The 19853-nt window shown below is 47.2% G+C and overlaps 1 protein-coding gene across 3 annotated transcripts in view; it reads right to left on the bottom strand.

The window, feature by feature from the left end:
- Positions 1-656: 656 nt before the first annotated feature.
- itgb4 (integrin, beta 4) overlaps positions 657-19853 on the bottom strand; it is a 311978-nt gene continuing 292781 nt past the window's right edge. For 2 of the 3 annotated variants that reach the window (XM_038777235.1, XM_038777236.1), the window contains 4 exons: positions 17719-17874; positions 9390-9569; positions 2558-2674; positions 1920-2117 (listed from right to left, as the gene is read on the bottom strand). In XM_038777235.1, coding sequence (XP_038633163.1) covers positions 1993-2117; positions 2558-2674; positions 9390-9569; positions 17719-17874 — 578 coding nt within the window. In that variant the 3' untranslated portion in view covers positions 1920-1992. Of the gene's footprint in view, positions 2118-2557; positions 2675-9389; positions 9570-17718; positions 17875-19853 lie in introns of all 3 variants that reach the window. The other variant, XM_038777234.1, reaches the window with a different exon arrangement.

Raw genomic sequence — 19853 nt, 5'->3', positions numbered from 1 at the left:
TCTTCCGGGTGCGCCGGTTTCCTCCCAAAGTCCAAAGATGTGCAGGTTAGGTGGATTGGCCATTATAAAATGCCCTTAGTGTCCAAAATTGCCCTTAGTGTTGGGTGGGGTTACTGGGTTATGGGGATAGGGTGGAGGTGTTTACCTTGGGTACGGTGCTCTTTCCAAGAGCCGGTGCAGACTCGATGGGCCAAATGGCCTCCTTCTGCACTGTAAATTCTATGAAAGATAAATCTATGAAAGTGTTTACAGGGATGGAGTACACTGGCCAAGCCGCATGAAGAGCAATCTAAGACCATCTTCACCCCAGACACTCCTGTGTTTCAATTTTCATTGAATTTTGTGTCAGCCCTCTTCTGACAATGGCTGAAGTTCTACTCAGGGCCAGTACCCAAAGGTGCCTTGACCCAAGTGACCAAGGGTCTTTAGCTCTTTCCTGGTATCCACAATACATACAGGATATCAATCAGAAGCAGAATCACTGGCTGATCCCATCTTATCCCCAATATAGAACGTAGCTCCCACCATCAGTAGGGCTACCTCAGCTGAGATTAGACTGGCAAATTAAACCTGGATCTGTTAGGCTGGGTACAGCACAATCTTAACTAAATGAGATAGATCTCCACCAGCTGCAATGTGGAACAGTTGAACGGATATGTATGCCATTTGGATAGTGTACACAGTACTGTAGGAAAACTCAAAATATAACCCCAAAAAATTAAAATATAAATACATGTTTAGTATCGAAAATAAAAAAAATAAGAGCTGCTATGATATTTTGGCCGCATGGTTTTAAAAATTGCAAAATGGTTTCGAGGCAGTGCATAGATTTGGTATATTTCTATCCAATCTGAAAGATACAAGAAGCACAACTCACAGTTCAGCATCTGAGTGACTAGGTGAGTTACCAAAACTGGAGGAGGCTTTCTTCGTCAAGAAGCTCAATCTCCACAGCTGCAATACATGTTCAGTAAATTCCTACATTCTGTACATTCCTTTAACCTTCACTCACTGTCTGTGAATCCTGATGCACAGGACAAGTGTCTTTGCGGTAACTGGGAGTTACTGGAGCTTGCTACCAAGTGGGACAGATCCAGAATTCACCTGTGATAAATGTTCTGAGAGTTATGGGGACCTTCTACACCAGCAGGAATTCAGCATGAGAAGTGGGATGAGTCAACAGTGTTTGACAATAGTTAAGTAATTGAAATGGAAACGGCAGGTGAAACATTGGGCTAGTAAAAAAGTGTTGTCCCCCATAACCAGAGGATATCGAGTTACACACAGAGAATGCAGGAATTCACACCCTTTGGATCAGTGTTTCTCCAATACATGTAGACCCTAGTGGATTGCTCTCACACCCATAGAGCAGAATTACTCATACCCATAGAGCAGATTTACTCATCACAACTTTAGTCAAATTTACATTGAACGTTTTCTGTACATTCTATAAGGATTAATTGCTTATACCCGGATGGAAAGGTAAGTACAATGAATGTTTGGTGTTGGATACCTGTGACCCAAAGTGTGAAACAAGTGGTGTAATGGCCAAGGGAGGTTTTGGTTTGTGATGACAAGCCCCCTGCACTGAGTAACTATAGAAAGTGGAGAAAGAATACAAGAATCTCCCGTGTCATTGCCTAGTCCGCAGGAGAACTGGGTTCAGGGCAAGTCAAATTATTTGACAAAGAAGTAAAGTTTAAACAGCATAAAATTTGGACATATTTCAAGATAAGGTAGATGAAGAGACTCTGTTGTTTGAAGCTTATTGTCAACACACCAGGAAACATTACAGCAATATTGAAACAATGCCAAGCGGTGGCAAACCAATGTACAAACAGGAGCAAGTCGTCACTGTAACTGTCCATCTTAACGACTCCCTTTATACAAGCTGAGAGGCTGACAGAGATTAGGGCTGCTTTAAAGATCACTCATTGTTGAAGCACAGCAGTCAGTGCAGAGAGCAGAACTTGACGGGAGCTATTCCATGGATCAGGCCTCATAGAACTTCCTCTCCATCTGTTTGGTGATTGTTCCACTTGTCATCATTGTTCGAGTGATCTGTTGAGTGATTGACGTTCCCCCTTCCATTCGTTGTGTCATGACAGTCATTCCCTCTGGAACCAAACCCAGTTAAATAGAGTTTTAGAGAAGAGTTGAAGATCCAGATATTCAATATCAGTTCAATGGTAGGGCAGGGGAAAAGGGAACTGCACTTGGCTCAGTACCGTTTCCAGCTCCGTGCCCAGCAGAGTATCAGTCCAGGTTTGGTACCACTCGGCTCAGTACCACGTCTGGTGGGGTACCACTACCGGTTCGATACCTGGCAGAGTACCAGACCAGGTTCGATACCACTGACAGCAGGATACCCCTCCGAGATCAATATCACTCCCAGTTCGGTTCCACTCCTGGCTCAGCACCACTCCGGGCTCAGCACCAGGCTGAGTGTAATAACAGACTGTGTACTATTGCAGATCAGGCGCTTTTATTCACTTGCCAGCAGAGAATTTTGTTTTGATAACATTTGGGTGATTACAGCAAATGTGGTCAGACGTACCTGAGAATTGGGGGTCGATGGAGGAATCCAGCAAGCTGGTCTGTGTGTTCATATTTCCAGGTAGCATATAGTTCTCTTGCTTCATTGTCATCTGCCTACTGTACTCGGAGAGGTTTGCTAGGGAACAAAGATGAGAATATAGCTATTACAACACGAGGGAAGGCACTGGAAATCAATTATATCCTTCTTAGCCCTTGCACAAACAACTTAGATAGATAGAGAAATGCAGCACAGAACAGGCCCTTCGGCCCACGATGTGCCGAACTTTTATCCTAGGTTAATCATAGAATTTTGGACACTAAGGGCAATTTATCATGGCCAATCCACCCAACCTGCACATCTTTGGACTGTGGGAGGAAACCGGAGTACCCGGAGGAAACCCACGCACACACGGGGAGGATGTGCAGACTCCACACAGACAGTGACCCAAGCCGGAATCGAGCCTGGGACCCTGGAGCTGTGAAGCAATTGTGCTATCCACAATGCTACCATGCTGCCCTTAGAACTTATTCTGAATTCATTCACGATATGTGGGTTTTGCTGGCTAGGCCAGCATCGATTGACCATTAACTATTATATGGATAGATCAAGTTGCATAAATGCATTCAACATATCCTTCAGTTTGGGGTGGCACGGTGGTACAGTGGTTAGCATTGCTGCATCACAGCACCAGAGTTTGCATGTTCTCCCCATGTTTGATTAAACAGTATACGGGAGATTGGATATAATCTGACACAAAAACATCTTTCTAAAGTCTAATTTCAAAAGTTTAATTTAAAGAAATAAATCATGGCAGCACAGCTCCAAGGCGTAGTCTGTTCCTCTTGCTCCATGTGGCTGGCTGGGGACAGTTCCTGTCCGCAGGGTCAGCATGTGTGCAGGAAGTGTCTCCAGTTACAACTCCTGGAAGCTCGAGTTTCAGAGCTGGAGCGGCGGCTGGAGAAACTATGGAGCATCCGCGGGTCGGAGAGCATCGTGGATAGCACGTACAGAGAGGTGGTCACACCGCAGGCTCAGACTCCGCAGGCAGGAAGGGAATGGGTGACCACCAGACAGAGCAAGAGAAGCAGTGCAGAAAACTCCTGTGGCCATTCCCTTGCAGAACAGATATACCATTTTGGATACTGTTGAGGGGAATGGTCTTTCAGTGGAAAACAGCAACAACCAAACTCGTGGCACCATGGTTCATTGTGCTGCAGAGGGGAGGGGTGATAAGTGTGACAGTGCAAATGTTATAGGGGTTTCAATTATAAGGGGAATAGACAGGCGTTTCTGTGGCCGCAAATGAGACTCCAGGATGGTGTGTTGCCTCCCTGGTGCAAGGGTCAAGGATGTCTCGGAACGGGTGCAGGACATTCTGGAGGGGGAGGGTAAACAGCCAGTGGTCGTGGAACACATCGGTACAAACGACAAGGGTAAAAAAAGAGATGAGGTCCTAAAAGCAGAATACAGGGAGCCAGGAAGGAAGTTAAGAAATCAGACCTCAAAGGTAGTGATCTCAGGATTACTATCAGTGCCACGTGCCAGTCAGAGGAGAAATGACAGGATATAGCGGATGAATAGGGCGGCACGGTAGCACAGTGGTTAGCATAATTGCTTCACAGCTCCAGAGTCCCAGGTTCAATTCCCGGCTTGGGTCACTGTCTGTGCAGAGTCTGCACGTTCTCCCTGTGTTTGCGTGGGTTTCCTCCGGGTGCTCCCACAGTCCAAAGATGTGCAGGTTAGGTGGATTGGCCATGCTAAAATTCCCTTAGTGTCCAAAATTGCCTTTAGTGTTGGGTGGGGTTACTGGGTTATGGGGATAGGGTGGACGTGTGGGGTTGGGTAGGATGCTCTTTCGAAGAGCCGGTGCAGACGCGAAGGATTGAATGGCCTCCTTCTGCACTGTAAATTCTATGAAAAAATACGTGGCTGAAGAGATGGTGTCAAGGGGAGGATTTCAGATTCCTGGGGCATTGGGACCGGTTCTGGGGGAGGTGGGACCTGTACAAATTGGATGGGTTATACCTGGGCAGGACTGGAACTGATGTCCTGGGGGGACTATTTGCTAGAGCGGTTGGGGAGGGTTTAAACTAATATGCCAGGGGGATGGGAAGCTATACAAGGAGTCAGAGAAAGAGGGAGCAAGGACAAAAGCAAAAGGTAGAAAAGTGAAGAAGAAAAGTGATAGGTGGAAAAACCAAGGACAAAATTCAAACAGGAAAGTAGAGAAAAATATTGGGAGCAAGACAAACATTGTGAAAAAGACAAACCTGGCTTTGTGCCTTAATGCCTAAATGGGTATGATATAATTGGGATTACAAAGAACAAAGAAAATTACAGCACAGGAACAGGCCCTTTGGCCCTCCCAGCCTGCGCCGATCCAGATCCTATATCTAAACCTGTCTCCTACTTTCCAAGGTCTACTTCCCTCTGTTCCCCGCCCGTTCATATATCTGTCTAGATGCATCTTAAATGATGCTATCGTGCCCGCCTCTACCGCCTCCGCTGGCAAAGCGTTCCTGGCACCCACCACCCTCTACGTAAAAAACTTTCCACGCACATCTCCCTTAAACTTTCCCCCTCTCACCTTGAAATCGTGACCCCTTGTAATTGACACCCGGAGACATGGCTGCATGGTGAACAGGATGGGAACTGAATTTCCCAGGGTTTTCAGTATTTCGGAAGGACAGGCATAAAAGGTGGTGGCGTGGCACTGCTGGTTCAAGAGGAAATTAACACAGTAGGGAGAAAGGATATTAGCTCTGAAAATGTGTAATCTGTGTGGGTAGAGTTGAGAAATACTAAGGGACAAAACACATGAGTGGGTGTCATATATTGACCCCCTAACTACAGTGGTGAGGTTGGGAATGGCATTAAACAAGAAATTAGAGATGCATGTAACAAGGGAATATCAATGATCATGGGTGATTTTAATCTTCATACAGATTGGGCAAATCAAATTAGCCACAATGCCGTAGAGGAGGAATTCCTGGAGTGTATACGGGATGGTTTTCTTGACCAATAAGTGGAGGAACCAACCAGAGAGCAGGCCATCTTAGACTGGGTACTGTGTAATGAGAAGGGAGTCGTTGCCAATCTGGCTGTGTGAGACCCCTTGGGGATGAGTGACCATAACATGCTGGGATTTTTTATCAAGATGGAGAGTGAAGCAGTTGATTCAGAGACTAGGGTGCTGAATCTTAATAAAGGGAACTTTGAGGATATGAGGTGTGAGTTGGCCTTGATAGATTGGGGAGAATTACTTAAAGGGATGACAGTGGATAGGCAATGGCAAAAATTCAAGGAACGCATGGGGGAACTACAGCAACTGTCCATTCTTGTCTGGCACAAAAGCAAAGAGGGTAAGAGGGCCAATCCATGGCTTACAAAGAAAATTGGAAATAGTATCCGATACAAGGAAGAAGCATACAGATTGGCAATGAAAAATAATAGGTCTGAGGATTGGGAGCAGTTTAGAATTCAGCAAAGAAGGACGAAGGGATTGATTAAGATGGGGAATGTACAGTACAAATGGAACATAGAACATACAGTGCAGAAGGAGGCCATTTGGCCCATCGAATCTGCACCCACCCACTTAGCCCTCACTTCCACCCTATCCCCGTAACCCAATAACCCTCCTAACCTTTTTGGTTACTAAGGGCTATCCACCTAACCTGCACATCTTTGGACCTTCGGAGGAAACCGGAGCACCCGGAAGAAACTCATGCAGACACAGGGAGAACGTGCAGACTCCGCACAGACAGTGACCCAGCGGAGAATTGAACCTGGGACCCTGGCGCTGTGAAGCCACAATGCTAGCCACTAGTGCTACCGTGCTGCCCCAGGGAACACAAGGACTGACTTTCTATAGATATAAGAAGAGAAAGTGATTGGTAAAGAGAAATGTAGGTCCCCTACAGACAGAAACAGGGGAATGCATAGTCAGGGACTGTTGGGGGGGATACGGGATACTGTTGGGGGAATAGCCTATCCGGGGAAAACAGCAGCAGCCAGAGCAGTGGCACCACGGCTGGCTCTGATGTTCAGCAGGGAGGGTCAAAGAGCAGAAGAGCAATAGTCATAGGGGACTCTATAGTCAGGGGCACAGAAAGGCGCTTCCGTGGATGTGAAAGAGACACCAGGATGGTATGTTGCCTCCCTGGTTCCAGGGGCCAGGATGTCTCTGAATGGGTAGCGGGAATCCTGAAGGGGGAGGGCAAACAGCCAGAGGTCATTGTACATATTGGTACTAACGACATAGGCAGGAAGGGGTATGAGGTCCTGCAGCAGGAGTTCAGGGAGCTAGGCAGAAAGTTAAAAGACAGGACCTCTAGGATTGTAATCTCGGGATTATTCCCTGTGCTACGTGCCAGTGAGGCTATAAATAGGAAGATAGAGCAACTAAACACATGGCTAAACAGCTACTGTAGGAGGGAGTGTTTCTGTTATCTGGACCTTGTGGAGCTCTTCCGGGGCAGGTGTGACCTGTATAAGAAGGATGGGTTGCATCTAAACTGGAGAGGCATAAATATCCTGGCCTCAATGTTTCTTAATGTCACACGGGAGGGTTTAAACTAGTGTGGCAGGGGGTGGGCACCGGAGCAATAGTGAAAAATTGAGGGAAAACTAGGGAATAGGGCCAGTATGGCTCTGAGGCAGAGCAGACAGGGAGATGTTGCTGAAAACAGTGGTACTGGTGGCCTGAAGTGCATATGTTTTAATGCAAGAAGTATAACAGGTAAGGCAGATGAACTTAGAGCTTGGATTAGTACTTAGAACTATGATGTTGTTGCCATTACAGAGACCTAGTTGAGGGAAGGACAGGATTGGTAGCTAAACGTTCCAGGATTTAGATGTTTCAGGCGGGATAGAGGGGGATGTAAAAGGGGGGCGGAGTTGCGCTACTGGTTAGGGAGAATATCACAGTTGTACTACGGGAGGACACCTCAGAGGGCAGTGAGGCTATATGGGTAGAGATCAGGAATAAGAAGGGTGCAGTCACAATGTTGGGGGTTTACTATAGGCCACCCAACAGCCAGCGGGAGATAGAAGAGCAGATAGGCAGACAGATTTTCAAAAGGAGTAAAAGCAACAGGGTTGTTGTGATGGGAGACCTTAACTTCCCCAATATTGACTGGGACTGACTTAGTGCTGGGGCTTGGACGTGGCAGAGTTTGTAAGGAGCATCCAGGAGGGCTTCTTAAAACAATATGTAGATAGTCCAATTAGTGAAGGGGCTGTACTGGACCTGGTTGGGGAATGAGCCCGGCCAGGTGGTAGAAGTTTCAGTAGGGGAGCATTTCGGGAACAGTGACCACAATTCAGTAAGTTTTAAAGTGCCGGTGGACAAGGATGAGAGTGGCCCTGGGGTGAATGTGCTAAATTGGAGGAAGGCTAATTATAACAATATTAGGCAGGAACTGAAGAACCTAGCTTGGGAGCGGATGTTTGAGGGGAAATCAACATCTGACATGTGGGAGGCTTTCAAATGTCAGTTCAAAGGAATTAAGAACCGGCATGTTCCTGTGCAGAAGGATAAATACGGCAAATTTTGTGAACCTTGGATAACGAGAGATATTGTAGCCCACATCAGGGCTAGAAGGCTGGGAACAAACTAAGCCTGTGTGGAATATAAGGAAAGTAGGAAGGAACTTAAGCAAGGAGTCAGGAGGGCTAAAAGGGGGTCACGAAAAGTCATTGGCAAATAGGGTTAAGGATAATCCCAAGGCTTTTTACACGTACATAGAAAGCAAGAGGGTAGCCAGGGAAAGGGTTGGCCCACTTAAGGATAGGCAAGGGAATCTATGTGTGGAGCCAGAGGAAATGGGCGAGGTACTAAATGAATACTTTGCATCAATATTCACCAAAGAGAAGAAATTGGTGGATGTTACGTCTGGAGAAGGGTGTGTAGATAGCCTGGGTCACATTGAGATCCAAAAAGACGAAGTGTTGGGCGTCTTGAAAAACATTAAGGTAGATAAGTCCCCAGGGCCTGATGGGATCTACCCCAGAATACTGAAGGAGGCTAGAGAGGAAATTGCTGAGGCCTTGACAGCAATCTTTGGGTCCTCACTGTCTTCAGGTGAAGTCCAGGAGGACTGGAGAATAGCCAATGTTGTTTATTTGTTTAAGAAGGGTAGCAAAGATAATCCAGGGAACTACAGGCCGGTGAGCCTTTCGTCAATGGTAGGGAAATTACTGGAGAGAATTCTTCGAGACAGGATTTTTAAAAATTGGCAATTCCCTTGGCCATTAAGCTCTGGGGTGGGACTCGTATCTGGAACTTCTGGATCAGAGGCAGGGATGCTTCCCTCTGCACCATAAGACCTCCTCTATTGATTTCTACAGGAACCCACAATTCACATAAAGTCATTTCACTTAAAGTTCCGATTTTCAGGAATGCAGCCACAGCTTAAAGTAAAGGCTTACTTCAAAATTAGGAGGGAAGGTAGATAGATAGATGGATAGATCGATAAATTGATCACAAATCAAACTGATTGGCTGCCCAAGGGCCTTGCTCTTTAAGGCAGTAATGAGTAGACCTATTTGGAGAGATAGTTGTGTGTGAGCATAGAATTTACAGTGTAGAAGGAGGCCATTCGGCCCAACGAGTCTGCACCGGCTCTTGGAAAGAGCACCCTCCCCATGGTCAACACCTCCACCCTATCCCCATAACCCAGTAACCCCACCCAACACTAAGGGCAATTTTGGACACGAAGGGCAATTTAACATGGCCAATCCACCTAACCTGCACATCTTTGGACTGTGGGAGGAAACCGCAGCACCCGGAGGAAACCCACGCACACACGGGGAGGATATGTTTGTCATTACCGGCTAATCCTTTACTTACTGTGCTGCCTTCCAGCTCCATCCTGTGATTCAATGGTGATGATCCCTTCTCGCTCTGGACCATAACCTTGTGTCGTCTTTGCTTGAACCTTGAACTTATATGGAGTATTTTCACTGAGGTGAGGTACCATCAGTGTCATCTCCGCATCATCACCCTCCACTTGATAAGTCTTGATTTCATCTGTTGGAGGAATTGGGGCAGTGTGGGAAAAATTAATGAGGCATTATTGTTGCTGATCACAGTCTTAGTGATAGCTAAAGGGATAAAATACAAAAATAGGGAAGTGTTGCTGCAACTGTATAAGGCATTGGTGAGACCACACCTGGACTACTGTGTATGGTTTTGGTCCCCTTATTTGAGGAGATGTAGTTGCATTAGAGGCAGTTCAGAGGAGGTTCACTCGATTGCTTCCAGAGATGAAGGGTTTGTTTTAAGGAGAGATTGAGGAGTTTAGGCCTATATGCTCTCGAGGTTAATTAATAACCTTTATTGTCATAAGTCAGCTTACATTAACACTGCAATGAAGTTACTGTGAAAATCTCCTAGTCACCACACTCCGGCACCTGCTCCGGTACATTGAGAGAGAATTCAGAATTCTCAGCCGGTATGGGAATTGAACCCGCGCTAGTGGCGTTGTTCTGCATCACAAACTAGCTGTTGTGAAGAATGAGAGGAGATCTAATTGAGGTATGTAAGATAGTAATAATCTTTATTAGTGTCACAAGTAGGCTTACATTAACACTGCAATGAAGTTACTGTGAAAATCCCCTAGTCACCACACTACGGCGCCTGTTCAGGTACATTGGAGGAAGAATTCAGAATGTCCAATTCACCTAACACGCACGTCTTTTGGGACTTGGGGGAGGAAACCAGAGCACCTGGAGGATTAGGTGTTGACAAACAAGATGTCGAGTTGATGCTTCCTCTTGTGAGGCAATCTAGAATGAGAGGTCATAGTTTTAGGATAAGGGGTAGCAGATTTAAAACAAATGAGGAGAAATTACTTCTCTCAAAGGGAAGTTCACCTTCCCAGGGAAATTCACTCCCCCAGAGTGCAGTGGATGTTGGGACATTGAGTAAATTTCAGGAGGAGATAGGCAGATTTTTAATTAGTACTGGATTGAAGGGTTATGGAGCATAAACAGGAAAGTGGAGTTTTAGGCCAAGAGGAGATCAGCCATGAGTGATTGAATGGCGGAGCAGGCTCGAGGGGCTGAATTGCCTACACCTGCTCTTAGTTCTAATGGCTTTAAGATACTTACAGGACTATACTGGGAGGGGTGGGGGAATCCCAGGAACAGACTGGGGCAATCACAGCATAACTACAGGACCATTCTAGGGTCGCAGAAAATGATGCCGAGAGACACAGATTTTAGTTTAAAAGAGGATAGTCCTGTGTGACGTGGATTGGAAATTGTTACGAGGCAGGAGACAGATTGTCGGAATAAAGGGTGCAGACTGTGATTGGCAATGTGACAAATGGTGTTCCCGAGGATCTATGCTGAGGTGTTAGATTTACACCATATTTTCTTGGATGAAAGAATAGAGATGTAGATATTTCTTCGTGTGCAACAATAAGTTAGATGCAACATCATGTTGTGCATATGGAGGCAAAAATTCCAAAAGAAGGCAAACAGATTAAGTGGGCGTTATGGTTGATAGAGGAGATCCTTTTGTGAATCATAGAATGATTATGGAGAATAAGCAGGAAAGTGGAGTTTTAGGCCAAGAGGAGATCAGCCATGAGTGTTTGAATGGCGGAGCAGGCTCGAGGTACTCCTTTCATTTCATTGCCTACATTTCCTCAGAGCGTGAAGGGAGCCGGGAGTTTACAGAGAGTGCAGCTGACAGGGAGCAGAGTCGGAGGGCGGAGTTCCAGTTGGTCCACAGTGCAGCTTTGTTCTGTAAGGTAAGAGGGGATGGAGGCTAGGACAGTTGCATGCTCCTCCTGTAGGATGTGGGTGGTGAGGGATACCACCGGTGTCCCCGCTGACTATACCTGCGGGAAGTGCACCCAACTCCAGCTCCTCAGAGACCGTATTAGGGAACTGGAGCTGGAGCAACTTTGGATCATCTGGGAGGCAGAGGGGATAATACAGAAGAGTTATAGGCAGGGAGGTAGCCACAACCAAGGTACAGGATAAGAGTAGCTGGGTTACAGTCAGGGGAAAGAAAACAAACGGGCAGACAGAGCAGGAATCCCTCGTGGACGTTCCCCTTCAAAACAAGCACATCGTTTTGGATGCTGTTGGGGGGGGGATGACCTACCGGGGGAAGGCCCTAGCGGCCAGGTCTCTAGCACTGAGTCTAGCTCTGGGGCTCAGAAGGGAAGTTGGAGGGGGGGGGGGGGGGGGGGGGGGAGAGAGAATAGAAAAGCAATATTGACAGGAGACTCAATGGTTAGGGGAATAGATAGGAGATTCTGTGGTCGCGAGCGAGACTCCCGGAAGGTATGTTCCCTCCCAGGTGCCAGGGCCAGGGATGTCTCGGATCATGTCTTCAGGATCCTTAAGGCGGAGGGTGAGCAGTCAGAAGTCGTGGTGCACATTGGTACCAACGACGTAGGTAGGGAAAGCGGTGTGGATGTAATAAACGAGTTTAGGGAGTTAGGCTGGAAGTTAAAAGCCAGGACAGACAGAGTTGTCATCTCTGGTTTGTTGCTGGTGCCACGTGATAGCGAGGCTAGGATTAGGGAGAGAGTGCAGTTGAACACTCAACCAGTAACTCAACCAGAGGGCAGGACGATAGCATTGTGGATAGCATAATTGCTTCACAGCTCCAGGGTCCGAGGTTCGATTCCGGCTTGGGTCACTGTCTGTGTGGAGACTGCACATCCTCCCCGTGTCTGCGTGGGTTTCCTCCGGGTGCTCCGGTTTCCTCCCACAGTCCAAAGATGTGCAGGTTAGGTGGATTGACCATGATAAATTGCCCTTAGTGTTGGGTGGGGTTACTGGGTTATGGGGATAGAGTGGAGGTGTTGACCTTGGGTAGGGTGCTCTCTCCAAGAGCCGGTGCAGACTCGATGGGCCAAATGGCTTCCTTCTGCACTGTAAATTCTATGAAACACGTGGCTGCAGGAATGGCGTAGAAGGGAGGGCTTCAGGTATTTGGATAATTGGAGCGCGTTCTGGGGAAGTTGGGACCTGTACAAGCAGGACGGGTTGCATCCGAACCAGAGGGGCACCAATATCCTGGGAGGGAGGTTTTCTAGTAGTCTTCGGGAGGGTTTAAACTTATTTGGCAGGGGAATGGGAACCGGACTTGTAGTCCAGCAACTAAGGTAGCCGATGTTCAGGATGTCAAAGCGTGTGGTGAGGCAGTGGGGAAGGTAACACTGACAAAGGAGAATACTTGCAGGCACGGAGATGGGTTGAAGTGTGTATACTTCACCGCAAGAAGCATCAGGAATAAGGTGGGTGAACTTAAGGCATGGATCAGTACTTGGGACTACGATGTGGTGGCCATCACGGAAACTTGGATAGAAGAGGGGCAGAAATGGTTGTTGGAGGTTACTGGTTATAGATGTTTCAATAAGATCAAGGAGGGTGGTAAATGAGGTGGGGGGTTTGCATTGTGAATTAGAGATAGTATAACAGCTGCAGAAAGGCAGTTCGAGGAGGATTTGCCAACTGAGGTAGTATGAGTTGAAGTCAGAAATAGGAAAGGAGCAGTCACCTTGTTGGAGGTTTTCTATAGGCCCCCAATAGCAGCAGAGATGTGGAGGAACAGATTGGGAAACAGATTTTGGAAAGGTGCAGAAGTCACAGGGTAGTAGTCATGGTTGACTTCAACTTCCCAAATATTGAGTGGAAACTCTTTAGATCAAATAGTTTGGATGGGGTGGTGTTTGTGCAGTGTGTCCAGGAAGCTTTTCTAACACAGTATGTAGATTGTCCGACCAGAGGGGAGGCCATATTGGATTTGGTACTTGGTAATGAACCAGGACAAGTGATAGATTTGTTAGTGAGGGAGCGTTTTGGAGATAGTGACCACAATTCTGTGACTTTCACTTTCGTAATGAAGAGGGATAGGTGCGTGCAACAGGGCAAGGTTTACAATTGGGGGAAAGGGTAAATACGATGCTGTCAGACAAGAACTGAAGTGCATAAGCTGGGAACATAGGCTATCAGGAAAGGACACAATTTAAATGTGGAACTTGTTCAAGGAACAGATACTACGTGTCCTTGATATGTACGTCTCTGTCAGGCAGGGAAGAGATGGTCGAGTGAGGGAACTATGGTTGACAAGAGAGGTTGAATGCCTTGTTAAGAGGAAGAAGGATACTTATGCAAGGCTGAGGAAACAAGGTTCAGAAGGGCGCTGGAGGGGTACAAGATAGCCAGGAGGGAACTGAAGAAAGGGATTAGGAGAGCTAAGAGAGGGCATGAAAAATCTTTGGCGGGTAGAATCAAGGAAAACCCCAAGGCCTTTTACACACATGTGAGAAATATGAGAATGACTAGAGCAAAGGTGGGTCCGATCAAGGACAGTAGCGGGAGATTGTGTATTGAGTCTGAAGAGATAGGAGTGGTCTTGAACGAGTACTTTTCTTCAGTATTTACGAATGAGAGGGGCCATATTGTTGGAGAGGACAGTGTGAAACAGACTGGTAAGCTCGAGGAGATACTTGTTAGGAAGGAAGATGTGTTGGACATTTTGAAAAACCTGTGGATAGACAAGTCCCCCGGGCCTGACGGGATATATCCTAGGATTCTATAGGAAGCAAGAGATGAAATTGCAGAGCCGTTGGCAATGATCTTTTTGTCCTCACTGTCAACAGGGGTGGTACCAATGGATTGGAGAGTGGCGAATGTCGTGCCCCTGTTCAAAAAAGGGAATAGGGATAAGCCTGGGAATTACAGGCCAGTTAGTCTTACTTCGGTGGTAGGCAAAGTAATGAAAAGGGTACTGAGGGATAGGATTTCTGAGCATCTAGAAAGACAGTGCTTGATTAGGGATAGTCAGCATGGATTTGTGAGGGTTAATTCTTGCCTCACAACTCTTATTGAATTCTTTGAGGAAGTGACCAAGCATGTGGATGAAGGTAAAGCAGTGGATATAGTGTACATGGATTTTAGTAAGGCATTCGATAAGGTTCCCCATGGTAGGCTTATGCAGAAAGTAAGGAGGCATGGGATAGTGGGAAATTTGGCCAGTTGGATAACGAACTGGCTAACCGATAGAAGTCAGGGAGTGGTGGTGGATGGCAAATATTCAGCCTGGAGCCCAGTTACAAGTAGCGTACTGCAGGGATCAGTTCTGGGTCCTCTGCTGTTTGTGATTTTCATTCATGACTTGGATGAGGGAATTGAAAGGTGGGTCAGTAAATTTGCAGACGGTACAAAGATTGGTGGAGTTGTGGATAGTGAGGAGGGCTGTTGTCAGCTGCAAAGAGACATAGATAGGATGCAGAACTGGGCTGAGAAGTGGCAGATGGAGTTTAACCCTGAAAAGTGTGAGGTTGTCCATTTTGGAAGGACAAATATGAATGCGGAATACAGGGTTAACGGTTCTTGGCAATGTGGAGGAGCAGAGAGATCTTCAGGTCTATGTTCATAGATCTTTGAAAGTTGCCACTCAAGTGGATAGAGCTGTGAAGAAGGCCTATGGTGTGCTCGCGTTCATTAGCAGAGGGATTGAATTTAAGAGCCATGAGGTGATGATGCAGCTGTACAAAACCTTGGTCAGGCCACATTTGGAGTACTGTGTTCAGTTCTGGTCGCCTCATTTTAGGATGTGGAAGCTTTGGAAAAGGTGCAAAGGAGATTTACCAGGATGTTGCCTGGAATGGAGAATAGGTCTTACAAGGAACGGTTGAGGGTGCTAGGCCTTTTCTCATTAGAACGGAGAAGGATGAGAGGCGACTTGATTGAGGTTTATAAGATGATCAGGGGAATAGATAGAGTGGACAGTCAGAGACTTTTTCACCGGGTGGAACAAACCATTACAAGGGGACATAAATTTAAGGTGAATGGTGGAAGATATAGGGGGGATGTCAGAGGTAGGTTCTTTCTCCAGGGAGTAGTGGGGGCATGGAATGCACTGCCTGTGGAAGTAGTTGAGTCGGAAACATGAGGGATCTTCAAGCGGCTATTGAATAGGTACATGGATTACGGTAGAATGATGGGGTGTAGATTCGTTTGTTCTTAATCCAAGACAAAAGTTCGGCACAACATCGTGGGCCGAAGGGCCTGTTCTGTGCTGTATTTTTCTATGTTCAATGTTTTCTATAGAAGCAGGAGGAGGCCATTCGGCCCCTCAACCTACTCCGCCATTTATGGCTGATCTTGCCTTCCCCCATATCCCTTGATCCGTTTAGCTCCAAGACCTTTATCTAATTCCTTCTTGAAATTATACAACGTTTTGGCCTCAACTAATTTTTGTGTTAGTGAATTCCACAGATTCACCATTCTCTGGGTGAAGAAATTTCTCGTCACCTCAGTCCTAAAAGGTTGACCCCTTATCCTCAAACTATGACCCCCTAGTTCTGGACTCCCCCACCATCGGGAACATTCTTTCTGAATCTATCCTGCCTAATCCTGTTAAAATTTTGTAAGTTTCTATCAGATCCTTTCTCATTCTTCTAAACTCCAATGAATATAATCCTAACCGATTTGGTCTCTCTTCATATGACAGTCCCGCTTTCCAAGCATCAGCCTGGTAAATCTTCGCTGCACTCCCTCCACAGCAAGAACATGGTGCGGGATTCCCCCCCCTGCCGGATGGGAGAATTGCTGTGGCGCCGCGTGAATTGAGCCACGCCGCCCTGACCCCCGCACTCGATTCTCCCACCCCCCAAAACCAGCACCGCGCGAATTGTACCGGGCCGCTCAGAGAATCACCGCAAACGGCAATTCTCCGGCCCGATGACAGTCCCGCCGGTGCCGTTCTAACCTGCTCTCGGGCCGGCGGGACCTGGGCTTTAAGGGCCGGGAGCGGCCTGTCGGGGGGAGGGGGTTCCAACCCCGGGGAGGCCCTCCGGAGCGGCCTGGTACACGATCGGGACCCACCGACCAGCGGGCTCTCTGTCGGTGGGCCTCCTTTTCTTCCGCCAGCAAGCCTGGATCCATGCGCCATGTTTGTGCGTGTCGGCCTGGGGGAGGACGGCCACCGCGTATGTGCTAGTTGGCGCCGGCCCAACTGCGCGTGCGTGGGACCCAAGGCCGTGTCTCTGACGCCGTGCCGAGGCCCTGCCCCCGTAAATCAAGCGATGCCCCTGCTAGCCCCACGGAGGGAGGAGAATTGGGGTCTGGGAACAGGTGCTGACGCCGGAGTAAAACACTCCAGTTTTTACTCCGGCGTCGGCACTTAGACTCCCGTTGGGAGAATCCCGCCCATGTTCCTTGGAACAAAGAGGGCTAAAGGGTGACTAAATTGAGGTATACAAAATTATGAGGGAAGAGATAGAGTGGATCGGATAAAATTGTTTCCCTTGGTGGAGAATTCTCGACCCAGGGGACATAGATTCAAGATAAGTGGCAGATGATGGAGAGGGGACATGAGGAACAAACTTTTTAACGTAGAGGGTAATGGGAGTCTGGAATTCGCTGCCCGAGTTGGTGGTGGAGGCAGAGACCCTGAACTCTTTTAAAAAGTACCAGGATCTGCACCCCAAATGCTCTAAGCTACAGGGCAAGGACTGGGTGCAGGTAGGTGGGATTAGAAAGGACACCTGGTGTCCTTAGCTGCCATGGGCAAGATGGGCCAAATGCCCTCCTTCTGAGCTGTAACTTTTCTATGGTTCAATTCTTCCTCAGACCAAAACAGTACCCAATACTCCAGGTGTGATATCACATTTGCAGTAAAGCATCCCTATTCCTATACTCAAATCCTCTCACTATGAAGGCCAATGTACCATTTGCCTACACCCATTCAAATAACAACCTGCCGTCCTACTTTTGCTACCAAAGTGGATGACCTCACATTATCCACATAATAATAATAATAATCTTTATTAGTGTCACAAGTAGGCTTACATTAACACTACAATGTAGTTACTGTGAAAATCCCCTAGTCGCCACACTCTGGCGCCTGTTCGGGAACAGAGAGGGAGAATTCAGAATGTCCAGTTCACGTAACAAGCACATCTTACACGTCACATTATACTCCATATGCCATGCATATGCCCACTCACTCAGACTGTCCAAATCTGGCCTGATGGACAGCACTTCTGAACGTGTTGCACTCGTTCAATGTTAGCCTGGATTTTGTGCTTAAATCTGTGAAGTGAATCTTTCAACCTACTGACTCACAGAGCTACCAACTAAGCTAAACTAGTAACTTCCTGCAGGAAGAAATGGGTAGTTATTGAAATTGTTTTGATGCTTACCTTGCCCTTCCAATGGTTCACAAGTCACCAGGTAGCCCATGATATCTCCATTTGGTTTCCGGGGTTTCTCCCAGTTTAGTTTAAGCAACTCAGAGTTAATGGCAGTAAATACCAGGGGCCCTGGAGCGCTGGGTGTGCTCAGCGTGAAAGGAGAGCCTGCAGGACAAAGAAGAGAGGGATTAAATTCTCAAAAAGTGTAAGACTGCACTCACCATCCCGTTATAAACTGTCAACAGCCACCACATCAAGATCGAGACTCATTTCGGGAGACCCCGGATAGCACAGGTGATGAATGCAGAATGGAGCAGAGTCACTTAGAGAACTTGGTCCCAGATGCTAACCCCAGTCCATGCCGAATTAGTTTATCTCAGCCAGGTTTGATTTTGGGGTCACTAAACATGCCCGGGGCTAGAATCTAGGTTGTAGTTCTCTTTCCTGATCTTCCCCGCTTGGAGCATAGGGGTGGGCAATGACTGATGCCAGGATAAGACTTGGTTGTGATACCATCACTGGTAAAACAGTGCATCAATTTAGTTTAAACTAGTCTGGCAGGGGGGTGGGCACCGGAGCAGCAGGTCAGAAGGTGAAAGCATTGAGGGAGAACTAGGGAATAGGGCCAGTATGGCTCTGAGGCAGAGCAGACAGGGAGATGTTACTAAACACAGCGGGTCTGGTGGCCTGAAGTGCATATGTTTTAATGCAAGAAGTATTACGGGTAAGGCAGATGAACTTAGAGCTTGGATTAGTACTTGGAACTATGATGTTGTTGCCATTACAGAGACCTGATTGATGGAAGGACAGGATTAGCAGATAAACATTCCAGGATTTAGATGTTTCAGGCGTGATAGAGGGGGATGTAAAAGGGGTGGTGGAGTTGCGCTACTGGTTAGGGAGAATATCACAGCTGCACTGTGGGAGGACACCTCAGAGGGAAGAGAGGCTATATGGGTAGAGATCAGGAATAAGAAGGGTGCAGTCACAATGTTGGGGGTTTACTACAGGCCTCCGAACAGTCAGCGGGAAATAGAGGAGCAGATAGGTAGATAGATTTGGAAAAGAGTAGGCATTTGTCAGGGGTAGAAGGCTGGGAACAGACGAAGCCTGTGTGGAATATAAAGAAAGTAGGAAGGAGTTTAAGAAAGGAGTCAGGAGGGCTAGAAGGGGTCACGAAAAGTAATTGGCAAATAGGGTTAAGGAAAATCCCAAGGCTTTTTACACGTAGGTAAAAAGCAAGAGGGTAGCCAGGGAAAGGGTTGGCCCACTGAAGGATAGACAAGGGAATCTATGTGTGGAGCCAGAGGAAATGGGCGAGGTACTAAATGAATACTTTGCATCAGTATTCACCAAAGAGAAGGAATTGGTGGATGTTGAGTCTGAAGAAGGGTGTGTAGATAGCCTGGGTCACATTGAGATCCAAAAAGACGAGGTGTTGGGTGTCTTGAAAAATATTAAGGTAGATAAGTCCCCAGGGTCTGATGGGATCTACCCCAGAATACTGAAGGAGGCTAGAGAGGAAATTGCTGAGGCCTTGACAAAAATCTTTGGATCCTCACTGTCTTCAGGTGATGTCCCGGAGGACTGGAGAATTGTTTCAGAAGGGTAGCAAGGATAATCCAGGGAACTACAGGCCGGTGAGCCTTACGTCAGTGGTAGGGAAATTACTGGAGAGAATTCTTCGAGTCAGGATCTACTCCCATTTGGAAACAAATGGGCGTGTTAGTGAGAGGCAGCATGGTTTTGTGAAAGGGAGGTCGTGTCTCACTAACTTGATAGAGTTTTTCGAAGAGGTCACAAAGATGATTGATGCAGGTAGGGCAGTGGATGTTGTCTATATGGACTTCAGTAAGGCCTTTGACAAGGTCCCTCATGGTAGGCTGGTACAAAAGGTGAAGTCACACGGGATCAGAGGTGAGCTGGCAAGGTGGATACAGAACTGGCTAGGTTATAGAAGGCAGAGAGTAGCAATGGAAGGGTGCTTTTCTAATTGGAGGGCTGTGACTAGTGGTGTTCCGCATGGATCAGTGCTGAGACCTTTGCTGTTCGTAGTATATGTAAATGATTTGGAGGAAAATGTAACTGGTCTGATTCGTAAGTTTGCAGACAACACAAAGGTTGGTGGAATTGCGGATAGCGAT

This window comes from Scyliorhinus canicula, chromosome 18, assembly GCF_902713615.1.
Source record: "Scyliorhinus canicula chromosome 18, sScyCan1.1, whole genome shotgun sequence".
NCBI classification, from domain to species: domain Eukaryota; kingdom Metazoa; phylum Chordata; class Chondrichthyes; order Carcharhiniformes; family Scyliorhinidae; genus Scyliorhinus; species Scyliorhinus canicula.
Note: the sequence above shows the minus strand (reverse complement) of the source record. Positions and strands in the feature narration are given on the sequence as shown.